We start from the raw sequence: 23,014 nt of genomic DNA on the forward strand, positions 1-23,014 counted from the left end.
GCCTGGTTGTCTCCCCAGACTCCTCTGCAGGCCAGGTCGGCCTCACCTGCCACACAGTGCCCACTGCAGCTTCTGTTGGCCTTGGGATCCAGGCAGGAGGGTGGGCATGGGGGCACCAGCCCCTTCTGGCACAGATCAGCACTCACATACACACGGCCCAGCTCGCAGTCTGGTGGGAGATGGGTGCCAGGTGAGCATGGGTGCTGGGAGGCCCAATCTCTCCCTGCCCCCAGCCCAGCTCCCCATTACCTGTGCCGCCTGAGCAGGGCTGCAGGCCGCAGGGTGACCTCTCTTGGGAGGGCCCAGGGCAGGGGGCACCACCATTCTTGGGTGGGGGGTCCACACAGCTCCTCCGGCGACTCTGATGGCCACCCCCGCAGGAGACGCTGCAGGGTCCCCAGGCCTCCCACATGGCCCACGCCCCAGCCACTGTTGGGGAAGGAAGGACATGGTTCTACCAGGAGAGGTCCAAGAGACACAGGCTGTGAGAGAATGGCTGCAGCCAGGACTCCCTGCCTCCCCAGGCCTGGGCAGTGGCCAGCGAGGCAGCCAAGGGCTCTCCCCTGGGCACTCCGCAGCTCCTCTTCTGTCCCAGGAAACCTCCCATAGTAGGCAGATGCCTGGCGAAAGGGCTCCAGGTGCCTCCCAGGACAAAACTCTGCTCCCTGGGAAGGGGCCAGGCCCACCGGAATCCTCGGGAGAGCTGCCCTGATGGCAGTGGCAACTGTAGGGCCACCCCAGCCAGGGAGGAGCCAGGGTGGGGCTGAGGAGGCCCCCATGTGGGGATCCCCTCTCTGCCAAGCACAGAGGTGAGTGGGGGCCCCTCCCTCAGGTTCAAGGTACAAAAGAGCGACAAGGCCTTCAGCATGGAGCCCAGGGACAAGTGGCACAGCCGGCCAACATCTGCGGCCTGGCTCTGAGCACCCTCCCACTCCCATCTCCCTGAATCCTTGCAGTGCCTTCGGAGGCAAGAATGACTGTTATTCCCAGGATATTCACAAGAACCTGAGTCTCAGCTCAGGCAGGAAGAGAGAGGTAGGGCCAGCTGGGAGGGTCTCAGATAGAAACCCACCCCAGGTTTCCCACCTAAGCTTCCTGAGGAGACTGGGCGGGGGCTTCCCCTTTTGCCTCTGGGAGCAGGGGCTTTCCTGAGGAAGGCTGGGGTGCAGGGTTACCTGGGCAGGCCTGCACGAAGCAGGACTGGCTTCGGAACCGGTCTCGAGGGCAGCTGCCCCCTGGCAGAGGAGGCCGCAGCAGCTCCTGGCGCTGGAAGGTGAGGCCCAGGCCACAGGTGCGACTGCAGCTGCTCCAGCCAGACCAGGGGGCCAGCACGCAGTCCACTGCAGGGGCATGGGGGCCGGGGCTCAGAGGGGCTCACGCAGGAGAGGGCCCTCAGGGCTGCTCCTGCCCCTGCTGGCACATACCACAGTCATCCTCGTCTGAGCCGTCCTGGCAGTCGGGCCGCAGGTCACAGCGCCGCTCAGCAGACAGACACTCCCCACTGCCACAGCTCAGCTGGCTCGGGGAACAGAGGGCCCTTGAGGCTGGAAGCCCAGGCAGGGCCGTGGTGGGCACCGTGAAGGGCACAGTGCTTGCTGCCCACAAGGCAGGGAGAGAAGGGAGCCACATAAGTAGATTCCTGGCTGGACGATTCACTCAGCCCCTTCAACTCAGGCCAAGAGCTGAAATGAACTTTCTGACTGGAGGCCCTTGCCTTCACTTCCTCCTGATGCCTCCTGCATGCCGTGCCCAGAGCAGGCTTCCTTCCACTATGTGTGGGTGACGTCATGGAGTCTTTGGTGTACACAGGCTCTCACACAGAGATTCTAGATGCTCGGGTACCTTCTTCCTGAATGCGTATGCCCTGTGGGGCGCCCTTGTTGTGACTGATTAACACTTGATTTCTTTTGCCATGTTTGGAAGACTAAGCTTTGGTCATAGTGATCTACTTTGCATGGATGGTTGGATGGATGGATGGATGGATAAATGAATGGATGGATACATGGGTGGGTAGATGGATGGATAGATGGATAGAAAGGTAGCTGGATGGATTAATGGATGGGTATATGGGTAGGTGAGTGAACAGATGGATGGGTGGATGCATGGGTGGATGGGTAGATGAGTGAGTAGATGGATGCATGGGTAGCTGATGAACGGACAAATAGTGGGGGGTAGATGAATTGATGGGTGAATGGTGTGGGTCACTGATAGATGCATGGGTGGGTGTCGGATGGATGGATGGATGGATGGATGAGTGGGTGGCTGATAGATGAATGAATAGAGGGGTGGGGAGATGGATGAATGGATGGATGGGCGGGTGGATGGGTGGATGGATGAATGGATGGATGGGTGGCTGATGGACAGATGGATAGATGAATTGATGGATGGATGGGTGAATCGATGGATGGATGGATGGGTAGATGGACAAATGGGTGGCTGGCTGGCTGGCTGGCTGATGAATACATGGATAGAGGGGTAGGTAGATGGATTTAGATGGATGAATTCATGGATGACGAATGGATGGATGGAAGGATGGATGAATGGACTGATGGATGGATGGGTAGATCGATGAATGGTGGCTGGCTGATGGGTGGGTGGGTCGATGGATGGACGGGTGGGTAGACAGATGGGTGGCTGATGGATGGATGAATGGATTGATGGATGGATGGGTGAACAGATGGATGGATGGATGGGCAGACAGATGCATGGTGGCTGGCTGGATAGGTGGATGGATGGATGGATGGATGGATGGATGTGTGGGTAGACAGATGATGGGTGGCAGATGAATACATGAATAGAGGGGTAGGTAGATGGATGAATGGGTGGGTTAATGGGTGGAAGGGTGGGTAGACAAATGGATAGGTGGATGGGGGGTGGGTAGACTGTTGAATGGGTGAGTGAGTAGATGAGTCTCTTCAAAGGTCAAACAGGTTTCATAAAACAGGCTGAGATCCACGGCCTATCCTATTCCCCCTATTGGCCAACCCCAAAGACAAACACACTCCTGTTTTTACTCATTCTCTCCAATCCCTGCTGCCCAAGCCTCTCCCAGATCCTTTTCAATATGAGCTAGAACTGGGGGCAGAGACTTTCCTACCCTGAAGATCCTCTTGCCACCCCCTGCCTATAGGACAGCAAGTCCTCTGGGAGCTCACCACAGTGCCTCTCATCGGAGCCGTCGAGGCAATCCTCCCTGCCATCACACACCTGCACCTGTTCCACGCAGCCCAGCACCTCACAGGGCGTCTGGCCGGGGCCACACTGCACAGGTGGGAAGGGCCCTGGGGCGACGCTCTGGCCTGTGGGCACAACACCACCAGTTGACCGGTCACTCAGCCCGCCCTGTCCTTTCTCCTTTGTCACCTCCCCGAAGCCCCCAACCTCGCTCCTCTTGACATCTTCTGTGCCCCATTCTGCCTATCCTAGGATAATAGAAAAAGGGTAAACTGGGCTAGGAAGCTTGGATCCTCCCCAAAATGACCTTGAGCTGTAGGACCTTGAACAAAGGGCCTCTCTCCCCCCTCACAGGGAAGGTAGGCTCACAAGCCTTTGCACACAGGTAGAAGGGCTTGCCGTCTTACCAGCAGGGGTCACTGGAGTCACCGGGCGTGGGGGCAGAATCGTCACAGCGGCCATTCCTGGTGGCAGGGTCCTGGCCTCCATCTGGGACATGGGGCTTGCGGTCACTGTCTGCACGGATTCCCCATGGTCAGGCCTTCTGGAGGCTGGGCCAGGACTCACGGGCCTTGTCTCTGTGGGTGGAGGCAGAGGGAGGTGAGGCTTGCTCAGCTCCCCTTCCTAGAAAAGGAAGCCACGGGTCCTCAGGAGGGTATCCCAGGGTTCTGGGTGGTGCAGAGTAATCACAGGTAGTGCAGACCACACCCCGCTTTCTGAGAAGTCTCAGATCAAAAAATCCAAGGAGCACAAGAAGAGCTTGGGCTGAAAGTAGAAGACTTGTTTTGATCTGAGATTTTATTCTATCCCCAAGAAGAAACACATGGCAACTTCCAAGTTCAAACTCACTATAAAACAAGGTCTTTAGGGAGAGAAAGAACTGAGGTCGTTTTAACTCAGCAGCAGCAGGAGTCAACACTACCGGAGATTCAGCATGAGTTCATTGCTTCCGTCGTAAGCAAACAAACAAATAACAACAATGACAAAAAACTGATTTTGGGCTTCCTGGCAGCTATAGTGAAAACGGTTTAGAGTTTCATTTTCTGACAAGAGACTCAGTCAAAGACAGTCTTTTTCTTTTTTTGGTAGAACCAGACTTCGAATGAAATTAGAACGCACCCCATGGGCCCGCATGTTATGGATATGAGGGGTGGCATCAATTGCTTTGTCTGCTTTTTTGCAAGACACAGAAACAGTCTGGCCAGGCTTCTGAATAACTTTCATCAGCACTCACGGGGAGGGGCCACGGAAGTTGCCTATAAGTTCTCCTAGCTTCACAGATGGGAAAAAGCAGGTGGATAGTGAGGCCCAGGGGAGGGCCAGCTGGAATGAAAGAGCAACCCTGGCACCCTCACCCTCCTTTCTCTCCAGCCCCTGCTGCCACAAGTCTCACCCAGATCCTTCCCTTAGGAGCTAGAAATGAGGGCAGGAACCTCCCCCCACACCAAAGCCCTCTTGCCACCCCCATCCCCACAGGGCAGGCCCTCCAGGAGACAGCTCTCTGCTGGCTAACGGGCAGGTGAATGATCGGCTAGCTCCAGGCAGCTCAAGGGAGGCTGGTTCATGACCAGGCAGAGCCCCTGCCTTGTCTTACATAGGAGCAAGCTAACTTGGTGATGGCATCCAACCCCCTTGCCCACTTAAGAGACACTTGCTGCCAGCAAATCCTTCAGAAAGGGGGGCCTGGCTGCATGGATGGTGAGCAGAGGGAGTGTGGGCTGGACCAGGCAGCCTCCCACTTCCATGGGGGAGACCTGTCCTGACCAGGCCTCTGGGGAGGCAGCCGGATGACAGGGCACAGGTCAGTCCTGGGAGCTGGCCTGGAGCCACCCGACCCACAGACCTACAGTCCTCATATCTTGGAATCCCAGGGGGTGGGCAGGGGCAGGACCTGGCCATGTTCCATGGTGACGAGTATCTCCTCCCTGAGCCAAGCCTGCGGTTGTGGGAAAGTCAGGGGTCAGGGGATTTGAATCCCTGAGATGTAACTGCCTGGCTCTGGAAGAACAGACAAGGGTATGGGGAGGGGGCCTGGAGTCTGTGCACACACCTGTTGGGGCTGTGGACTCCTGCCCAGGAGGCCAGTGCTGAGTCTCTGCCAGGCCCTGCGGAGGGAGACGGCTCAGCACCCCACGCAGCCCCACGCCCCGAGGGCAGCTGCCGTCCACTGAGGATGCAGCCCGGGCACTCACAGTCCCAGCACTGCCTCCTGTCCATCTTCCTCCCCACAGCCCAGTGCGGAGCTGAGAATGCGACTGTGCCTCCAGGCACCAGCCCACTGCCCTCCAGGAGCTCAGGGACCTTTTTCTCACCAACCCACCAGGGCGATCTATTTCGGCTCTCGCCCTCAAACTCCCCTTCCCCACACTCAATGCACGTGTCCCCCCCACCTCCTACCCCACCCTCACACTCTGGGTTCCTGACCAGGCCATTCCAGGTGGGAGGGTGTTCCGCCCCATCTTCTCCACACGACAGACACCCCTCTCCATTCCGCAAGTCTTGTCCAGGAAGCCCCTGGGGGCCTGGGCACAGTGCTCTTTTCGGCTCTGAGCACCAGATGCTCCGGTACCTGCCCCATGGGCATAAGCTCCCTACCAGGGGTGCAGGTCTCTCTTGTCCCCAAATCCCTCTAGGCCCTTGCTCTGCTCACACGTCTGTGCCTGTGTCGCCCAGCCCCCAGCCCTCTTCGTGGCACCGGGAAGGCTCCTGAGGGCCTGGCTGAGAGCAGCACCAGGGAACACGCAGGCAGAAATGCTGCGGAGAGGGCGGATGCCACGGCCGTGCAGGAGCAGGGCTGGTGAGGCCGTGAGGCAGGGTCCCTGTCCCCTCACTCCACCCTCCCAGCCCAAAGCTCTGCACTCACCTCCCTGGGCCAGTGTGGCAGCTCCCCTGGCTGGGCAGAAGAGAGGGCCAGGGTCTTGGCTGTGGAATGGACTCTGGGGAGAAAAACAGCCAAAAGGGCTCCAGGGGTCCTCCCAGTGCCAGTGTCCCCATCCAGGCAGGGGCATTGGTGTTCTCTGGCCGGGCTTGGGGGTTTCCCTGGGCTGGGCATTCAGGAAGGACTCTGCCCGCCGAGGCTGGACCAAGGTGATGTTCCCAACAGAGGCTTCCAACTTGACCGTGGGCTAGTATCTCCTGGGGGGCTTGTAAGACGAACATTGCTGCGTCCCACCCCTGGAGACCTGGGTGGCCCGAGAACCTGAGCTTCTCACAAGCTCCAGGTGCTGCCAAGGCTGCTGGTCCAGGGCCCACACTTGGAGAACCCCTGAATCAACTATGAGAAAGGCAGGGAATCACAGAATCCAGGCGGGACGGGGCCTCGCAGGCGCCCGGCTGCAGCTCCTCGGCACGCAGGGTCTGGGCACCTGGGGGTGAAGGCAGTGCCGGGGCCCTCCCACATGGCTGTTCCCTGGAAGGCCAGGCCAAGGGTGTGAGCGGCACAGCTGGGCACAGCATACCTGCTAATGCCCTCAGGTGGCAGCACACAGCCCTCCTCGTCTGAGCCATCCTCACAGTCCAGAACTCCATTGCATGGGCCCCCTCTCAGGGCACACTCACCACTGGCACAGCGGAACCCAACCCCTGGGCATGGAGGTGCCAGTGGAGATCCTGCATGGGGGACATATGGCTGAGGGCTCCAGCCATCAGCCCTCTTTCTCCTGCCCTACCCACCCCTGAGCCACCTGTACCTGGCTCGCAGCCCAGCAGCTCCACCCGCAGGGGGACATCGTTGTGGTGGTCATCACGGGGCCACACCCTGACAAACCTCGCCTCCACCATCCGGCCAAAGGTCCATACGGTGGGGTCCAGATCATCCCAGTTTCTGGGGAGAAGCTGCCGGCAGAGGATGCTGCTGACAGAGCTCCACCTCTTGCTCAGGCTGGCCCTGTGACTCTCTGAGTGACCCCACTTTTCCCCCAGCTCTCACAGCCCCTCCCAGAGCCATGCACCCAACCGTGGCAGTCGACGTTTTAGTCTCTCAAGGCTGGAGGGGGCTGGTCCCGGACTGAGCTCCTCCCACAGGGCTGGAGGTGCCCCGAGGGCAAGGGCCGGGTCCTATTCACTGCTGTGTCCCCAGGGCCTGGCCCAGCACCTGGCACAGAGCAGGTGCTCCTGAAACAGTTAAGACTTAACACACAGCATGGACTGATTCCTGCGGCTTCGTGGGGTTTGTCTCGGGGAAAGATGCAAACCCCTTGAGGGCGGGGCTGTGCCCAGACTGCTCTCCACAAAGACCTGCCTGGGTCTGGACGCCTGGAGGCCCTCTGCGAACTTGGCGTATCCACCCTCTCTCCCTTGTGGACCTCACATACCTGCCCCGAGTCTGAGCCACTTGGACGGTTTCCAGCATCCAAGTGACACTGGCACCCAAGCCTCGGCTCTGCAGAGCACGGTCCCAGCTACTCCCCAGGTGCTCAACCAGCATCGAATGCAGGAAATGCCCCTGGGGAGACTGGAAGGCACTTGGGGACAGAGACTGTGGAACCCACAGAGGGGCATGGTGAGCCACTGGCCCCGTGGGCCTTGGGTGGGTGGTACCTTGGGCAGGGGTAAGATGCCAGGCAGGATGTCATGATAGTCATGCCAGTGTAGACCACTGCTGCTGAACTGGAGTGAGAAGCTGGTGGCGTAAGTGTTGGAGGAGCCAGTCTCTGGCACTATGATGCCTGGGGAGGGGCCACGGCAAGAGCAGAGGTCAGAGCTCAGGAAGCTACGCCCACCGCCACTCACCACTGTCTTCCCCTCGAGCACTGCCCCCCTCACTGACCAGTGAGGTTCCGGGGCCGAAGCAGGTCCAGCTGCAGGAAATGGGGCCGGGTGTGCCACTTGGCATAAGCGTCCTCTCCACCATGCCATCCCTGAGGGCTGGGCCCCTGGGTGGGAACCCCTGGGAGGGCAGCCCAGGTTGGGTGTTCCAGCTGCTGGGACGATGCACGAGGACTCCCGTTGGCCAGTCTGGCCAGCCCCAGGGGAGAATAGCAGGGGTCTGGGTGCGGAAGAGAGAGAGAGGCTGGAGCAGGGGAAGACAGAGGGCGGCAGGAGCCTGCGGGGACGCAGTTAGGAAGTCACATGGGGACCTGGGGAATGTGAAAGGCCCACACAGGTGACCTTGGCCCAGGGAGGGAAGAATCGAGAGAGGCAACTGAAGACAGGACGAATTCCAGACCCTCAGGATGGCCATCCACTGTGTGAAGGGCACGTAGGATGTCCTCAGGGTCCTGCTTCCCGCCCAGGTTGGACAACCCCTGGGCAGTATGGCCCCTCTCAGCACTGTACTGCACGGCACGTGGCTCTTACCTCCCGGCGGAGGCAGAATGTAAGTGGCCAGAGGGAATCGGATCTGGGGACTGGGGACCGGAGCTGCGGTGGGAGTGGCCATGGGCTGGACTGTCCGGTTCTCTACTGTGGGAAGAGACTTCAGGGTCAGGAGGGAGAGACTGAGAGGCTCACAGATCCTGGCCAGCACTCAGGCCTCTCCCTACCTCCTAGAGCACTTTCTCGATGCTGACTTCCCAGGAGCAACCTCCTAGCCGGGAAAGGTCCCTCCTCCTTCCCTTGGTGTGCATTGGGAGTTTTCACTTCCACCGAATATTTAGAGAACATAGAGTTAAACTGCCAGGGTGGAATGACTTCAGGCCCCATACCCAGCAACTGCAGTTCCTCATCCAGGGATGTTGTCACAAAAAAGGTACCTTTGGGGGCGTCAGAAAGGGGCTGCCTCAGCATGAAAGCAGCTCTGGGGCCTGAAGTCCAGGCCCCGATCACCAGCTAACTCGCACAGTGAACAACCCATGCAACTGAGTATGCTGGCTCTGTTTTCACCTCAGCAACCTGTGGATGCACTTTTAGGATAAGAAAGCTGCAGCCTGGTCAACATGGCGAAACTCTCTCTACTAAAAATACGAAAATTAGCTGGGCATGGCGGCACACATCTAGCCCCAGCTACTCGGGACACTGAGTCACAAGAATCGCTTGAAGCCAGGAGGCAGTGGTTGCAGTGAATTGAGATCACACCACTGCACTCCTGCCTGGGCATCAGAGCAAGACCCTGTCTCAAAAAAAAAAAAAAAAGAAAGAAAGAAAGAAAGAAAGCTGGACCCATAAATGCATCTGTTTCAAGCCTTTGTATTTTCCTGTTTCATTTATAACTCATTTCCAAGCAAAGACACTTTTGAAAAGTCCAACTTAACGTTGTCTTGGCTGCTCTGAGGGGAAAAGAAAAGCAACCAGACCTGGCTGAGCAGAACCAGAGGAAAGAGGGCACCCTCAAAGGTGGCACCATAGGGGAGGCAGAAAGCTCCCAGAGCACAGGGAGACAGGTGGAGAGGGAGGGCAGAGAGAAGCCTTCCCACCTGATGGCACCCCCTTCCCTCGGCATGCAGAACTCAGGCTTCCTGCCACCTTGAGGCTGGGGTATCCAGCCACCCACGCTCAGTGCCCCTGGTTCCCTCTGAGACCCCACCGTTTGGTCTTCCTTCCCAGGGCTTCTCTGACATTCCTCAGGCACACTCACCAGGTAGGGCACAGTGGCAGCACGATTCTCCTGTCCCCTCCACCAAGACCCAGCCCTGTGGAGGCGCAGAGGTCAGGGCGCCTGCCCATCCCCAACCCACTCTCCCGGCCTCCACACGCCCTCCAGCTCTGCCCACCACACACAGTCCACTGCCCTCACCTGGGGACAGCCGCCCAGCTGGCAGTAGGGTGAGCAGCGTGTGGTGAGGTTGTGCAGACACTGGCACACCCTGCAGGGGCCCCCACGCCAGCGTTCCCCGACACGGTGAACCTGGCCTCGGTGCTCACATCCCTCACAGGGCTCCGTCTGGCACCTGAGAAGGGAGGGGTGTCCCTGGTGAGGGGCTTGCTCAGGGTCAACGACTCTCCTGGTTTGCCTGGATTGATGGCATTCCTGGGACTTGGGACTTTCTGTGATAAAACTGAGAAAGTCCTGGGCAAACTGGGACATTTGGCCACCCTATAAGCCCACTCTGCCCCTGCACCTGAGGCACTGCAACTGGCCCAGAAGAAGGCCAGGGAAGTAATTTGGGCCAGCACTGCAGCCAGGCAGCAGGTCCCAGAGGAGGCCGGGGAGGCAGATACAGCAACAGCCTCCCGCAAGCCTCAGCCCAGGAATTCAAGCTGAGTTTGTCAAGCTGCAGCTATGGGCTCTGTCTATCCACCTTCAGGACCCAGAGGGCATACAACTAAAGAAGGAGAAGGTCAGGGCTCCCCAGAGAGGTGCTGGGACTCCTGGGGTTTAGACGGGTACAGGAACAGGGCAGGGGTTCTGAACTGGGGGTGTGTGTGGTGCACGTGGAAGGGGCACGAAGGAAGCTTCCTAAGCGGGAGGTGGGATGAGGGTCAAGGTCCCTGCGGGTCCCCCCGTGGGTGGGAACAGAGCACCTGCGTGCCTTGCGGTGAATGCCACGGCACTGGCGACCTTGGCCAGAGGGGCGGGGGTTGTTAGGGCTCCGGAAGGACCACTGGATGCTCTGGCTTCCACAGGGGCCCAGGCACTCAGCCCAGGGCGACCAGGAGGACCAACCGCAGTGCACTGAGGGAGGGTCAAGAGTCAGGGCCTGGAGGAGGTGGCGGATGCGCAGCCGGGCGGTCCAGGGAGGGGACTAGGGACCCTGAGGGAAGGGCCTCACCGGCACAGTCTGGGTTGAGTCGGCAGCGCCGGGGCCGCCCGTCTTGGCAGATGCAGAGCTGGCAGTCGGCCTTGATGCGCTGCCCCGGCCAGTAGTGGGTGCCATCCACCCGGCAGGGGCACTGCCGGGGCCACACACACGACCCCTCACTGCCCAGCACCTGCCCTTCTGGGCACCAGCAGCCTAGAGGGGGTGCAGGGGGAGGCTTCCATGCAGAGAGCTCAGTTGCCATAGACCCTCTGCCTGGAGCCCGAGCCTGGACCCACAGCCCCCTTACCTGGGCTGCCGCAGGGCCGGTCAGATGGGCACATGACCTGACCAGAGATGTCATCACAGGTCAGTGGGCAGGGGGCACAGGGCTGGAACACCAGCTCCCCAGAGCAGGTGGTATTGAGGCAGCCGTCCCGAGGGCAAGGCTCTGGGAGAAGCCGGGAGTGGAAGTCGGAGGTCAGGGAAGGAGCTCTGCGGAGGGGACGGCCTCCCGACAGCAGGGCAGTCCTCTCTTCCACTCACTGGTCTGGCGGGTGCCGTGCGGGCCTCCGGGCAGTGCATCGCAGGTGAGGCCTCCATTCTGGGGTGGGTGGCACTGTCGCTGCCGCGTCATGGTGCCCCTGCACGGCTCAGAGCACAGAGACCAGGGGGACCAGGCGCTCCATTCACCATCCACTGTGAGGCAGGGGAATGGTGGGGGGTGCTGGTGGGGACCATGGGGGAGGGCTGAAGGCCTAGTGACCTCCTTCTCCCTTCCTCTCTCCAGGCCCCACTGCCCCAGCCCCTCACCTGGGCAGGCTGCCATAAAGCAGGCCTGAGACTGCTGCTCCGGCCCCGGGCAGTGCTGCAGCACCAGGAGGCCAGGTGGGGCGCAGCGGCGGCTCCGGGCCTGCACCCCCGGCCCACATGTGTGGCTGCAGGGCCCCCACGGGCTCCAGGGACCCCAGGCCCCACAACCCTGCTCTTCTGGGGAGAGGCCCGCCTGCCCTGGCCCTCCACAGTCAGGCTGTCCGTCACACACCTGGGAAGGGAGTGGGGTCAGGGCTCCCGTGCTGGGGGGCACTATGGCGCTGCCACCTCTACCACCCAGTCCCACCCTCACCAGCTGGAAGCCTATGCAGGTGCCATTGGGGCAGGCGTATTCCGGGCAAGGAAGCCCTGTCCTGTTGGGGCCTCCTGGGGCTGGCAAGCCCCCTGGGGAAGAAGAGGAGAAAAGACACAGTGAGCAGGAGGTGTGAGCTTGGGCCTGGAGCCAGCCAGCCGGGCCTCCCTCAAGGAACAGCGTCCTCACCACAGTCCAGCTCGTCCTCGCCCTGGGGACAGTCTGGGATCCCATCGCAGAGCTGCTTGGGGGTCAGGCACAACCCGGGAGCCCCACCACAGGGAAAGAGGCCAGGGCACGGAGGCAGCTGGGTGGAGCCTGCGGGCACCGCGAGAAGTGTCCTGCTCGCTCCTGTCCCCTCCTGCCCCCTCCTGCCCCCTCCCTGCAGAGGGGCAGGAAAGCCGGTGGAAGGCTGCCGGGCAGGCCAGCCTGGGAGGAGCCGGGGCCTCTGGACAGCTCCCTCTAGGGGGAGATAGGGAGGACCCCAGGGCTGGCTTGCAGGGACACAAAGGGTCTGCTCAGGTCTGGTGGGAAAACGCTGAGGGCTGGGACCCCTCCAAACAGAACCACTCCCCACCCCGGCAGAGCTTCTGCCCACCCTCTTATCCTTTCTTGCCCAAGTGTGGACAAAGACAACAGCCCCTTTCTTCTCTCCCCTGGGCTTAGGTAGGAGAGCAAAAAGTTTTCAAATAAAGTTTCATGCAAAAGATCAAAGGAACACAAACGTGGCCTAGCCTCGGATGCCCCAAGCCTAAATCGCGCTAGCTGCCATGCCCGCGCCCAGGTGCTGGGGAGAGGTGGGGTCCCTGCTTGGCCAGCGGGGGGTGGGGGGCGCACGGGCGGGGGCGCGGGGGCCTCACCGCAGGCGTCGGGGCCCTCGTCGGAGCCGTCGGGACACTGCCGCACGCCGTCGCACAGCTGCTCCGGGGACACGCAGTGCGGGCCGCGGGCGCAGGGCGCGAGGTGCGGCGCGCAGGGACCTCCGCAGTCGTGCTCGTCGCTGCCGTCAGCGCAGTCGTCCTCCTGGTCGCAGCGCCAGCCCCGCGGGGTGCACTCGCCACTGCCGCACGGAAACTCGAAGGGGCCGCAGGGCGGCGCTGCGGGGTGCGTCCGCGCTGGACCCTCGGCGGGTGAGCGCCCTCCCGTCCCCAGCCGCGCCCAGGCCCGCCTCGCCCTTCCGCCTCCACCACCGCTCCCCTCCCTGCTCCAGGTCCTTCGGCCCTTTCCTGGGCCCCGGCCCTAACCCACCTGCAGCCCCTTCCCAAAACAATCCCTCCTGCATGTTGCTGCCTGTTGGTTTTCCCAAAGCTCTCCCCTGGGCCAAGAATTTCCACGCGACTCCCTGCAGCTGGCAGGGAGACCTTGAACGCCAGGAAACAGCGTGGACTCTTTCAAACGCCCTCCACTTCATTCGTTCCAGTGTCTTCGGGAGTCTCCCGCTGTGCCCTGCTCCTTTCCATCCCAGAGCAGCGCCACAAATGCCTCTCTCCGCGGCTCCCACGGCCCTCTCCCCCAGGCTTCCTGCCACCAGCTTTCCCACCCCTTCCTTCCAGGATACTCACCAGGGCTGGCGCTGGCCAGGGGACTTGGCATAGTGTCCAGGGAGCCAGGGGAGGGGCCGAGTACCGTGCCGGCAGGAGGCGTGGGCAGAGAAGGGAGGGGGCAGTGTCCTGGCCCCTCATCGGCTCCATCTGGGCAGTCCCAGATTCCGTCACACAGCTGGATGGCCCCCAGGCAGGTGCCATCAACACAGGACACCTCCCCGGGGACGCAGGTCACCTGCCCTGCAGCCGGAAAAGAAGAGCTGGCCCTTGGGCACTGCCCTGTACTCTTACTGTTTGAGATGCCCAAACTCCCACACCCTAGGGGCCAACTTCATAGCAGGAACCGGGCAGAGGAGAGGGCAGGAGAAGTCGGGGCTCCTGAGGAGATGGGCCTTGTGGGAGGGAGTGCTGGGTAGGCTGGCGTCCAGGGCAGGGACAACTCACCCAGACAGGACTCCTCATCGGCAGCATCCGGACAGTCGGGATGCCCATCGCAGAGCAGAGCCGGGGGCAAGCAGCGTCCATCGGCACAGGCCAGCAAGCCCTGTGGGCATGGGCAGCCCTGCTCATCCGTGCCGTCTCCACAGTCATCCTGGCCATCACAGAGCAGGACCAGGGGCAGGCAGTGGCCGGAGCTGCAAGCCATCTGCCCCTCCCCACAGCTTGGGGCGGCACAACCTAGCACAGGGCAATCCGGCAGGCTCAGGATGATGCTGGAGGGGCCCAGAGAAGCCCTCAACCCCAGAGGGACCAGAATACTCTCCCTTCCCCCATCTCTCCAAGCCACAGATAGCCCCTGGCAATGGGAGCAGCAGCTAAGGAAGCCACCCCGGGACCCAGGAAACTCTGTTACATGTGCAAGTACTGACCAACCCTGTTGCTTCCACACACAGACAGACACTCACCCTCCTCGTCAGAGCCATCGCCACAGTCGTCCTGGTTGTCACAAAGCCACTCATGGGGCACACAGTGCCCACTCACTTGGCACATGACCTCTCCCTCTGCACAGCCAGGCACCAGCTCCTCACAGTGGGCACCATCACCCCCACAATGCCACTGACCTTCCTGGCACGTGCTGAGCACACAGTGTCCTGGGATTAGCCACAGGCTGGGCTTGACCTCCTTCTGTAGGTTCCCCCACTCCGGCTGACCCTCCCCCCACTCACCAGTTCCCACAGTCCTTCTGCAGCACAGACCCTGGTGGGAAGGAGTTGCTGCCCCACTCACAGGGGCAGGAAGCTGGCTCCAAGCAGGCTCCTCCTGAGGTCACAGAGTACAGGGCTCAGAGCAAAAGGGCACAGCGGCCCCTTCCCAGTCTCAGTGCCCCTCCCCTCCGCCCTTTCTCACCCTACGCACCATGCAACAGAGTCCCCTCAGGGCAGAAACAGCCCTCCACGCAGGCCACCACCTGGCAGTGCCACCCGGGCTCAGGATGCTGCTCATGGCAGGTGGGGGGACATGTGGGGCCACAGGCCTCATATACCTGTCCCCCTTCACACTGCAGGGCTGGGTGGAGAGAAGAGAGGCTTGGATCACCGAGGCACAAGGGCAACAGGGTGCAAGACCCTCCTGGGCCAGTGTGTGCCATGTCAGCTCTACTCGGCTGCCGTTCTTGCATATAGGGCTCATCTAGAAAAGTGTCTGGCACAGAGTGAGCACTCAGTGCTCACCTCGCCCTTGAATGAATGAACCGCCACCTCATGGGACAGGAGAAGCTCTTTCAAGAAGCTGAGCCTGAAGCAGGATTGACCATCGTGTCTGAGGGCGGGGCACACTCACGGCAGAGCTCCTGGCTACGCCAGCGCACGTGGCGCCCATGCCGGGCGCACTCGTCTGCATAGGTGGCAATGGCCGAGCAGAGGCACTCACAGTCACCCCCTGAGTCGCAGCTGTGGGAGGAAGCATTCAGTCCCAGCACCTCCACACCCTGGCACCCCCACCTCCACCCCTATCCAGGTTGGCCCCTCCTTACCTGCAGGCATCGTACAGGCACCACTCATAGTGCTGCTGTGGGGACACCTCCTCGTGGCATGATTTGAACAGCGGCTGCAGCAGCACCCCGCAACGGGCCCTGGCCCAGCCAGCCCGGTGTGTGTTCACCTGCAGGCACAGGCGGCATCTCCAGCACAGGGGACCAGCGGGCGCCCTCCCCAGTCCTCAGCCTCTAGGAAGCTCCCTTCCTGCTTTCCTGCCCCCACTCACCATGCAGGGGTGTGGCAGATCTCCTGGTTCAGGGCAGAGGGGGCTGAGGCGCCAGGAGTGGGCAGCCAGTTCAGCTGTGGGCTCCAGGACGCCCTGGCGGCTTCGCAGATCATTACTGGCATCTCCATCAAAGTCGCCACACAGCCCAGACACGCGACCACGGAACTGAGGAGACAGCTGCACCAGGACCCGAGTCCCTGGTAGCAGCATGGTTAAAAGTGACCCTACCAGCCCTCATCTGGGCCAGAAGACCCAGGGTCTGTTTTACCACCACGGGGTACCACCTCCACCAGGGGGTGTGGGTACCTCTTTTCGGGGGAAATGATTGGTGATGATAAATGAAGAGACCTATATTTGGGGGGCTCAAGGTGGGAAGTAGGAGCCTATTTTCCTAACTAACACCAGACCAAGGGCTCAGGGAAGGGAAATTCTCCATCAGGTCAGATTCCGATGGAAACCAGTCTCTAGGAAGGACTGTGAGACACAGCACAGTCCTCGGTGGCCTTGGTGGCCGCAGGCTGGGAGGGTGGCCCAGCAGCTCAGAGCCAGATCCATATGGGGGTTGTTGGGGTTTCACTCTGTTCCGTAATAGCAGTGACACTTCTAAAACACCAACTGCTTGTGTCTGGGTGATGGGAAGTTAGGAGGTGTATTTTCATTTTGCCTTTCTAAAACTTGGTATTTTCTCAATGTTTTCTTGGTGTGGAAGGATTGCTTTCATAATGATGAAAAAGACAATTATGAAAAAACCTAATTTAAAAAAAAAATTTCTCTTGCTCTGTTGTCCAGGCTAAGTGCAATGGGATGATCCTGGCTTACTGCAGCCTCGACCTCCCAGGCTCAAGCAATCCTCCCACCTTAGCCTCCCAAGTACCTGCAACTTCAGATGCCCACCATCGTGCCCAGCTAATTTGTGTATTTTTTATAGACGAGAAACCTCTGCCATGTTTAACCCAGGCTGGTCTTGAAGTCCTGGGCTCAAGGGAATCCCAAAGTGCTGGGATCATAGATGTGAGCCACTGCGCCTGGCCAAAACCTGATTTGGAAACTCTGACCTCTTGCATGGGCTGGGAGGTAGGGGTGGCACTGGGCTGGGTGTGGGACTGGCCAAGTACCAGCCAGGCAGGGAGGTCAGGTGAGAGCTCAGGGTCCCAGCCTGGCTGTCAGCCTGGAAATCTGCCCTGGGGAGGTGTCAGGGGCTCAGTGGAGGGAGGGTCAGGTGTTGGGAGAAAGAGCTTGGGGTGAGTCCAACCCCATGGTGCTAAGGCGGGTCAGAAGGTTGAGGGAAGACAGGGGCCTGACCTCCGTCCCAGAGCAGCGTGAGGCCTAGGCGGGTCGAGAGCAGCAGGAAGAGGCCAGCATGACGCAGGCTCAGCCCAGGGCCTGTGTAGACCTTGGGGGGCGTCACATTCACCCCATTCACTGTCACTGCCCTGCCTGCGGAGCAAGAGAGGCATTCAGGTTCACCCTGGAGAAAAGGAACCCCCAGTTCCTCATGAGGCTCTCTAGCTCCCCACTCCAGCCCTTTTACTTCTCTACATATGTGACCCTGGCGCGTCATTAGACTTCCCTGCAAGCCTAATTTCTGGAAGGCTTCCTATATTACGAGTCCCAGCCAAAAGGAGAGGCACCAACCCCATGGCATGGAGGGCAGCCAAGCCCAGTAAGGAGCGGGCAAACACAGGGAACCCCATCCCTGCCCACCCTGCGCAGCTGGGAAGCCACACAGCTGTGCCCCTCCCTGGCAATGTCACCCTTCAGTGCTGCAGCCACCTCTGAGCATGTGCACAGTAGTGCCCTCCAGACGCACGGCCAATGCTTTGGTGCAGGTGAGACCACTGGCCCCACAGGGCAGGTTCTGGGCAGAGACTGTGAACAGGCCACTGGCCTCTCGCACCAGCAGATACTCGCAGGCCCCAGGAAAGGTGAAGGCCAGTCCATCAAATGTCACATAGTGCGGGGCGCCTGATGCCTGGCACCGCCCACTGCAACGCTGACCTGTGCAGTGCCACTGCCGGCCCCGGCACACACTGTGGGCAAGGTGGGGGAAACAGAGTCACTGAGGACAGGGCCCTGGGGGCTGGATCCGGGGGGCAGCTGGTCCTGGATCCAGGCAATTTCAGCAGCCCCCAGCGTGGAGGGATCCTGCAGGGTTCCCCTGGCCCAGGCCAGTCCCCACCGCCCCGACCCCTTCTGCTGGAGGGAAGGATGATGTGTGGGGAGCTGCGGGCCACAAGGTCAAAGGGTCAGAGGTCACTGCAGCTGGGCATACCAAAGGTTGCAGTCTTCCTGGATGGTGGCGTTGGGCAGGTACCACTGCCCACTGTGACGGCAGGGACAGAGGTCAGGAGGCACACAGCGCTCATCCTGGGCAGAGGGCAGGGACAAAGGGCACCGTGTAGGGGTGCAAGGAGAGCAGGGCAGCGCCCTGGCTCAAGGAGGGCCATCCTGCTTCCCCAAGCAACTCCTTCTTGCACTCACCAGCAGCACGGTGCCTGATGGACAGACACAGCCATCAGCACTGCCTGCAGGGCAGGAGTGATTGGTGCCGGGGCTGTCGCAGGTGAGGAGGCAGGCACCAGGGGCATAGACAAGTTCCCTGGGGCAGAATGCCTGCTGTGGGGGGCAGCGGTGACCCGTGCAATTCCAGAGGCCCCTTTCCTGGCAGATGCTGCAGGAGGTTGAGGAGTAAGAGCCAAGTCCAAGCCACAGGGACCTGGTCTGACATGGTGAGAGTCTCTGGAACCCAGATGCTGGGTTCCCAGGTGTCCAGATCCCATCATGTTGAGTGAAAACCCAGCCCTGATGCTGCAGACCTGAGCATCTCAGCTCCCAACACCCAGTCACCAGCACAGGGAGTTGGGCTGTTTCCAGCACCCTGACATTCTTGGGATAGACATTGTCACCCTTTCTGTCCCAGCTCCAGCAGGGCCATCCTCCAGGCTCTGGAGCAGGACAGAGATATCCACTCTACTCCCAGCCCAGTAGGAGAGGGATTGCACTGAAGCTTGCACCCTCAGCCCCTACGTTTACCAAGCCCTGGATCCTGGCCCTGCCTGCCCAGGTCCATAACCTGCCTTCACTTCTCATGAACAAGCTGTGTGACTCTGCATGCTGTTTAGTTTATCTGAGCCTCAGTTTCCTCATCTGTGAAATGGGTACAATTTTTCCACTTCTTACTTTACTAGGTTATGGTAGGAAAGTAAAACTAAAGAAAATGATACACATGAAAGTGCTTTATGGACCCTAAAGCGCCCAGTGACGTAGGGGAAGTGATCAGCACTCTGTCACCCAAAGCGTGCGTGCTGCGACTAGCAATGCTGCACAGCCCACCCATTGTCTCCCAAACTACCTCTTCACTCCACATTCTCCCTCTTGCCCCAAAGGTCGCTGCCCTCACCAGCGGTTGCAGTCCTTCATGGTGGCACTGCCAGGGGCATAGCGATGGGCTCCAAGCTGGCAGGGGCACAAGCTGGGGGGCACACACTGGCCCTCAGGGTCCCACAGTAGCCCCTGAGGACAGTTACAACCGGCCACACAGCTGCCCAGTTCCTCACAGTCCTCTGGCTCCCCGCAGTGTTGACCGCATATTGGGGCACACTCTCGGTACTCCTGACCACCGGGACACAGAACAGCTGGGCACAGGAACACACACAGGTCAGGGGCGTAGCCACCGCCGGCTCTCTCCACTCCCTGTGAACCCCATACCCCACACCCCCTGTGCCTCTACAGGAAGAAAAGCCCAGCAATCTGCCAAGGTTAGAGGTGCAGCCCAGGCCCCCAGCCCTTCCTGGAAGGGGGATGGACGAGGGAGGAGGGGAGGGGCCTGGGGTAGGTCTGGCTGGGCTGAGCGAACTCACGGCAGAGGGTCTGGTTCCTCCAGGGAGGTGAGGCACCTTCCTGGGCACAACGACGTGCATAGGCAGACAGCACTGGGCACAGGCAGTCCCTGCCAGGGTCACAGCCACAGACGGCTGCCAGGCAGCGCAGATGGAATGGCTCCCTGTCCACCAGCCCGTGGCATTCCTTGGGAGGAGATGGGGAACTGAGTCAAATTCTCTTCCACGGAGTCTACACCCCCTTGGTCCCCAATACCCCCTCTCTGGGCTTGTCTGGTCTCCCTTGATCCTCCCGAGAGCCCAGATGGAGGGCAGGGCAGGTGTTGGTTCATCTTATGGATGTGGGAGGAGCCCAGCCCAGCTACCTGGAAGACAGGGCTATGCAGTACTGCACAGGCTGCCTCTGCGAAGGCGTGGCGCTGGGAGTGGGTGGTGCACGGGAAGAGCGGGGCACGATCCCCAGAGGGGCATCTTCCCTTGCTGGCCACCAGGAACTTGCTAGCAAAGGCGGAAATGCTAGTTTCCACATCCCCAGCTGGTGTCAGGAAGTCATCCTGCTGGTTTTGGGTAAAGGTGCCACACAGACCCTGCACCTGGCCACAGGCGTGCATGTAAGACAGCTGAATGCAGTCCCACCACAGCCTTGCGCAGCCACCCACCCACCTCACTGGCACACCTGGTGGGCATGGCGGGGGTCCAGGGTGATGTAGGCTGCAGGGTCAGACACTCCCCAGAGCACCTGGGCCCCAGGCCAGCGCAGCAGCAGGAAGGAGGAGGAAGCTCGGTGCACACTGAGGCCCTCAGTGCCAATCCAGGGCAAGCCCACGTCCTGCCCGTTGACCAGCACAGCTCCTGGAACAGGGGGGCCTTGTGATGGGGGTGGGGCAGGTGGAAGGACAGGGCCGCAAGAAGGGAAGGAGCTTGGGTGGGAAGTAGGAGGGCCCGTGTCAAGGTGGGCTGCTGGGGACAACTAGAGCTCCCCCTGAGCTCCCTGCCCCTGCGGCCCAAGGACTACTCTCGGCACACAGATGTGCCAATCCCTCACCCACATGGGCAGTGCGTTGGGGAGCTGGATGGGGAGGGTTGGAGGGACCCTGCTGAGGGTGGCCTGCCCGGTCTGGTCATGCCTTGAGGCCTGTCAAGCTCTCATAGCTGTGTGGCTCGTATTTGACCCCAGGACAGGGCAGACGATGCCTTGGAACATCTCCTCAGGACTCTGTGTCTGCTTCAGAGACTCAGAGACTCTGTGTCTGCTTCCCCAGGAAGGCCGGGGAAGTTAAGGCAGTGTGCTCAGGTGCAGGAGTCTGGGGGAGAGTGTTTGGAGTCCAAAGCCACAGGGCAGTGTGGAGGGGGAGCAGTGACAGGAGGCCTGGGACTGCCCCAGGAGTGCAGAGCAGAGGCTACCTGAGTCCCTGAGCTGGATGTGGGTGTCCTCCAGGGAGACAGAGATGGCGTGGAGGCAGCTCCCAGCCTCACAGGCGCCGTGCTCCAGCACGATCAGTAGCTGTCCCTTCACATAGTCCTGGGGTGGGCAGGGGGAATTCAGTGGGGCTGGGCAGGCCGATCCTCTCCGGGGAGGGTCTCGGGGGGGATACTGGGAGATCTCCCCTACAGAACACCTTTAGCACGCGCCTGGAGGCAGCTGCCCACCTTCCAGCCAGCCAGATGCTCTGCCAGGTCAGGGGCTTCACCCTCACCAAGGGTGGGCATGCATGGATGTGTGTGTGTATGTGTGTTTAGGGCCATGGATGTGCACATGGGTGTCATGTGGAGGTATGTGTGTGCATGTTTGTGTGTGCACCAGTGTGTGCATGTAAGTGCATGTCTGCATGTTGGGGTGAGATGACTCCTTTCTTTCCTCCCTATGGGTATGTATGTTCTTCCGTATGTGTGTGCATGTGTACACGCACATGAACACGTGTCAGGTGTGTATGTCTGTGTCTCTGTGTAAGTGTGAACATGGGTGCCTGTATATGTATATGTGTGCATACAAGTCTCTGTGTTGGTATGCAGCCTGTGTGTGTGTGCATACAAATCTCTGTGTGTTGGTGTATAGCCTGTGTGTGTGTGTGCACATGCAGATCTCTGTGTGTTGGTGTGCAGCCTGTGTGTGTGTGCGCATGCAGATCTGTGTGTTGGTGTGTAGCCTGTGTATGTGCACATGTAGATCTCTGTGTGTTGGTGTGCAGCATGTGTGTGTGTGCACATGCAGATCTCTGTGTGTTGGTGTGTAGCCTGTGTGTGTGTGCACATGCAGATCTCTGTGTGTTGGTGTGCAGCCTGTGTGTGTGTGTGCACATGTAGATCTCTCTGCGTTGGTGTGCAGCCTGTGTGTTTGTGTGTGTGTGTGTGCGCGCGCACATGCAGATCTGTGTGTCTTGGTTTGCAGCCTGTATGTGTGTGTGCACATGCAGATCTCTGTGTGTTGGTGTGCAGCCTGTGTGTGTGTGCACATGCAGATCTCTGTGTTGGTGTGTAGCCTGTGTGTGTGTGTGCACATGTAGATCTCTCTGTGTTGGTGTGCAGCCTGTGTGTGTGTGTGTGTGTGTGTGTGCACATGCAGATCTCTGTGTCTTGGTTTGCAGCCTGTATGTGTGTGTGCACACGTAGATCTCTGTGTGTTGGTGTGCAGCCTGTGTGTGTGTGCACATGTAGATCTCTGCATGTTGGTGTGCAGCGTGTATGTGTACACACATGCATCTTTGGCCATGTGCACTGGGGGAGATGGCTGTCTTCTTTCCTCCCCATGGACAGGTACAGCCTCTCTGAGGATTGTGCTCCCAGGACCTCCTCACCCATCACTACTTATGAGAGGAGTGGGAATGGTCCAATAGCTTGATGGAGTGATCCCTCAGAGGACCCCAGATGATTGGAAAAATTGTGGCCGGCACCTGAACTTGAGAAGTGGCCTCACTTTATTGAGGGAGGTTTAGGGTAGGGAGCAGGGCCTCTTATTTCCCCTGGGGTTGTTTTGCATGAAGTAGCCTGTGACGAGCCCAGCCCGTCCCATCCGTGAGACAGCACCGAGGATGGGTTTTGGTTAGTGGCCCTAGGCTGGTGGTGATGACAGAGGGACCTTCACAGAGAAGCTGGGGGGAAGTGAGAACCCAGCAGGAGGCCTCCAGGCCTGTGGCAGCCACCCGCCCCCAGCGTTGGTTGTCCCTCGGCCTTTCCTAAGAAGACTCTGGGTTTCGCTTATTTATTTAGGGGTTTCCTTACAGTCAGCCCCACTGCCCCTTCTAGAAGGTCCCCTACTCTGGCAGAGTGCCGCCTCTGCACATTGCCCTCTGCCCACCTGCACCAGGCTGTAGCGACAACCTTGACCGCCCTGGAAGGAGAAGCTCCGCCCGTCGAAGGTGAGGTAGTGCCCGTCCCCACCCAAGGCACACTCGGCGGGGCACAGTGCCTGGGCGCAGTGCCAGTGGCCATCCCTGCACACGCTGTGGACACGTGGGTGAGACAGTGAGCTCTGGCATCAGCTTCACGCTGAGGGGGAGTCTGAGCTGGATATGA

The 23,014-nt window shown here is 60.2% G+C and overlaps 1 protein-coding gene across 1 annotated transcript in view; it reads right to left on the reverse strand.

The window, feature by feature from the left end:
- Positions 1–23,014, reverse strand: part of LOC101044730 (SCO-spondin) — a 62,248-nt gene that overhangs the window by 31,273 nt on the left and 7,961 nt on the right. The window contains exons 16-56 of the mRNA XM_074379876.1: positions 22,797–22,941; positions 20,906–21,023; positions 20,178–20,353; positions 19,867–20,094; positions 19,523–19,688; positions 19,063–19,297; positions 18,144–18,333; positions 17,935–18,029; positions 17,436–17,692; positions 16,965–17,099; positions 15,663–15,859; positions 15,433–15,560; positions 15,240–15,349; positions 14,817–14,966; positions 14,627–14,720; positions 14,366–14,535; positions 13,905–14,138; positions 13,479–13,700; positions 12,777–13,013; positions 12,106–12,234; positions 11,917–12,008; positions 11,604–11,835; positions 11,337–11,489; positions 11,101–11,241; positions 10,824–11,006; positions 10,576–10,726; positions 9,848–10,001; positions 9,689–9,743; positions 8,473–8,577; positions 7,943–8,161; positions 7,714–7,841; positions 6,864–7,008; positions 6,633–6,783; positions 6,038–6,110; positions 5,225–5,279; positions 3,582–3,752; positions 3,156–3,299; positions 1,425–1,595; positions 1,176–1,340; positions 250–429; positions 47–169 (exon numbers count right to left, since the gene is read on the reverse strand). Coding sequence (XP_074235977.1) covers positions 47–169; positions 250–429; positions 1,176–1,340; positions 1,425–1,595; positions 3,156–3,299; positions 3,582–3,752; positions 5,225–5,279; positions 6,038–6,110; positions 6,633–6,783; positions 6,864–7,008; positions 7,714–7,841; positions 7,943–8,161; positions 8,473–8,577; positions 9,689–9,743; positions 9,848–10,001; positions 10,576–10,726; positions 10,824–11,006; positions 11,101–11,241; positions 11,337–11,489; positions 11,604–11,835; positions 11,917–12,008; positions 12,106–12,234; positions 12,777–13,013; positions 13,479–13,700; positions 13,905–14,138; positions 14,366–14,535; positions 14,627–14,720; positions 14,817–14,966; positions 15,240–15,349; positions 15,433–15,560; positions 15,663–15,859; positions 16,965–17,099; positions 17,436–17,692; positions 17,935–18,029; positions 18,144–18,333; positions 19,063–19,297; positions 19,523–19,688; positions 19,867–20,094; positions 20,178–20,353; positions 20,906–21,023; positions 22,797–22,941 — 6,407 coding nt within the window. The remainder of the gene's footprint in view (positions 1–46; positions 170–249; positions 430–1,175; positions 1,341–1,424; positions 1,596–3,155; positions 3,300–3,581; positions 3,753–5,224; positions 5,280–6,037; positions 6,111–6,632; positions 6,784–6,863; positions 7,009–7,713; positions 7,842–7,942; positions 8,162–8,472; positions 8,578–9,688; positions 9,744–9,847; positions 10,002–10,575; positions 10,727–10,823; positions 11,007–11,100; positions 11,242–11,336; positions 11,490–11,603; positions 11,836–11,916; positions 12,009–12,105; positions 12,235–12,776; positions 13,014–13,478; positions 13,701–13,904; positions 14,139–14,365; positions 14,536–14,626; positions 14,721–14,816; positions 14,967–15,239; positions 15,350–15,432; positions 15,561–15,662; positions 15,860–16,964; positions 17,100–17,435; positions 17,693–17,934; positions 18,030–18,143; positions 18,334–19,062; positions 19,298–19,522; positions 19,689–19,866; positions 20,095–20,177; positions 20,354–20,905; positions 21,024–22,796; positions 22,942–23,014) is intronic.

Source organism: Saimiri boliviensis, chromosome 10 (genome assembly GCF_048565385.1).
Source record: "Saimiri boliviensis isolate mSaiBol1 chromosome 10, mSaiBol1.pri, whole genome shotgun sequence".
Classification (NCBI taxonomy): domain Eukaryota; kingdom Metazoa; phylum Chordata; class Mammalia; order Primates; family Cebidae; genus Saimiri; species Saimiri boliviensis.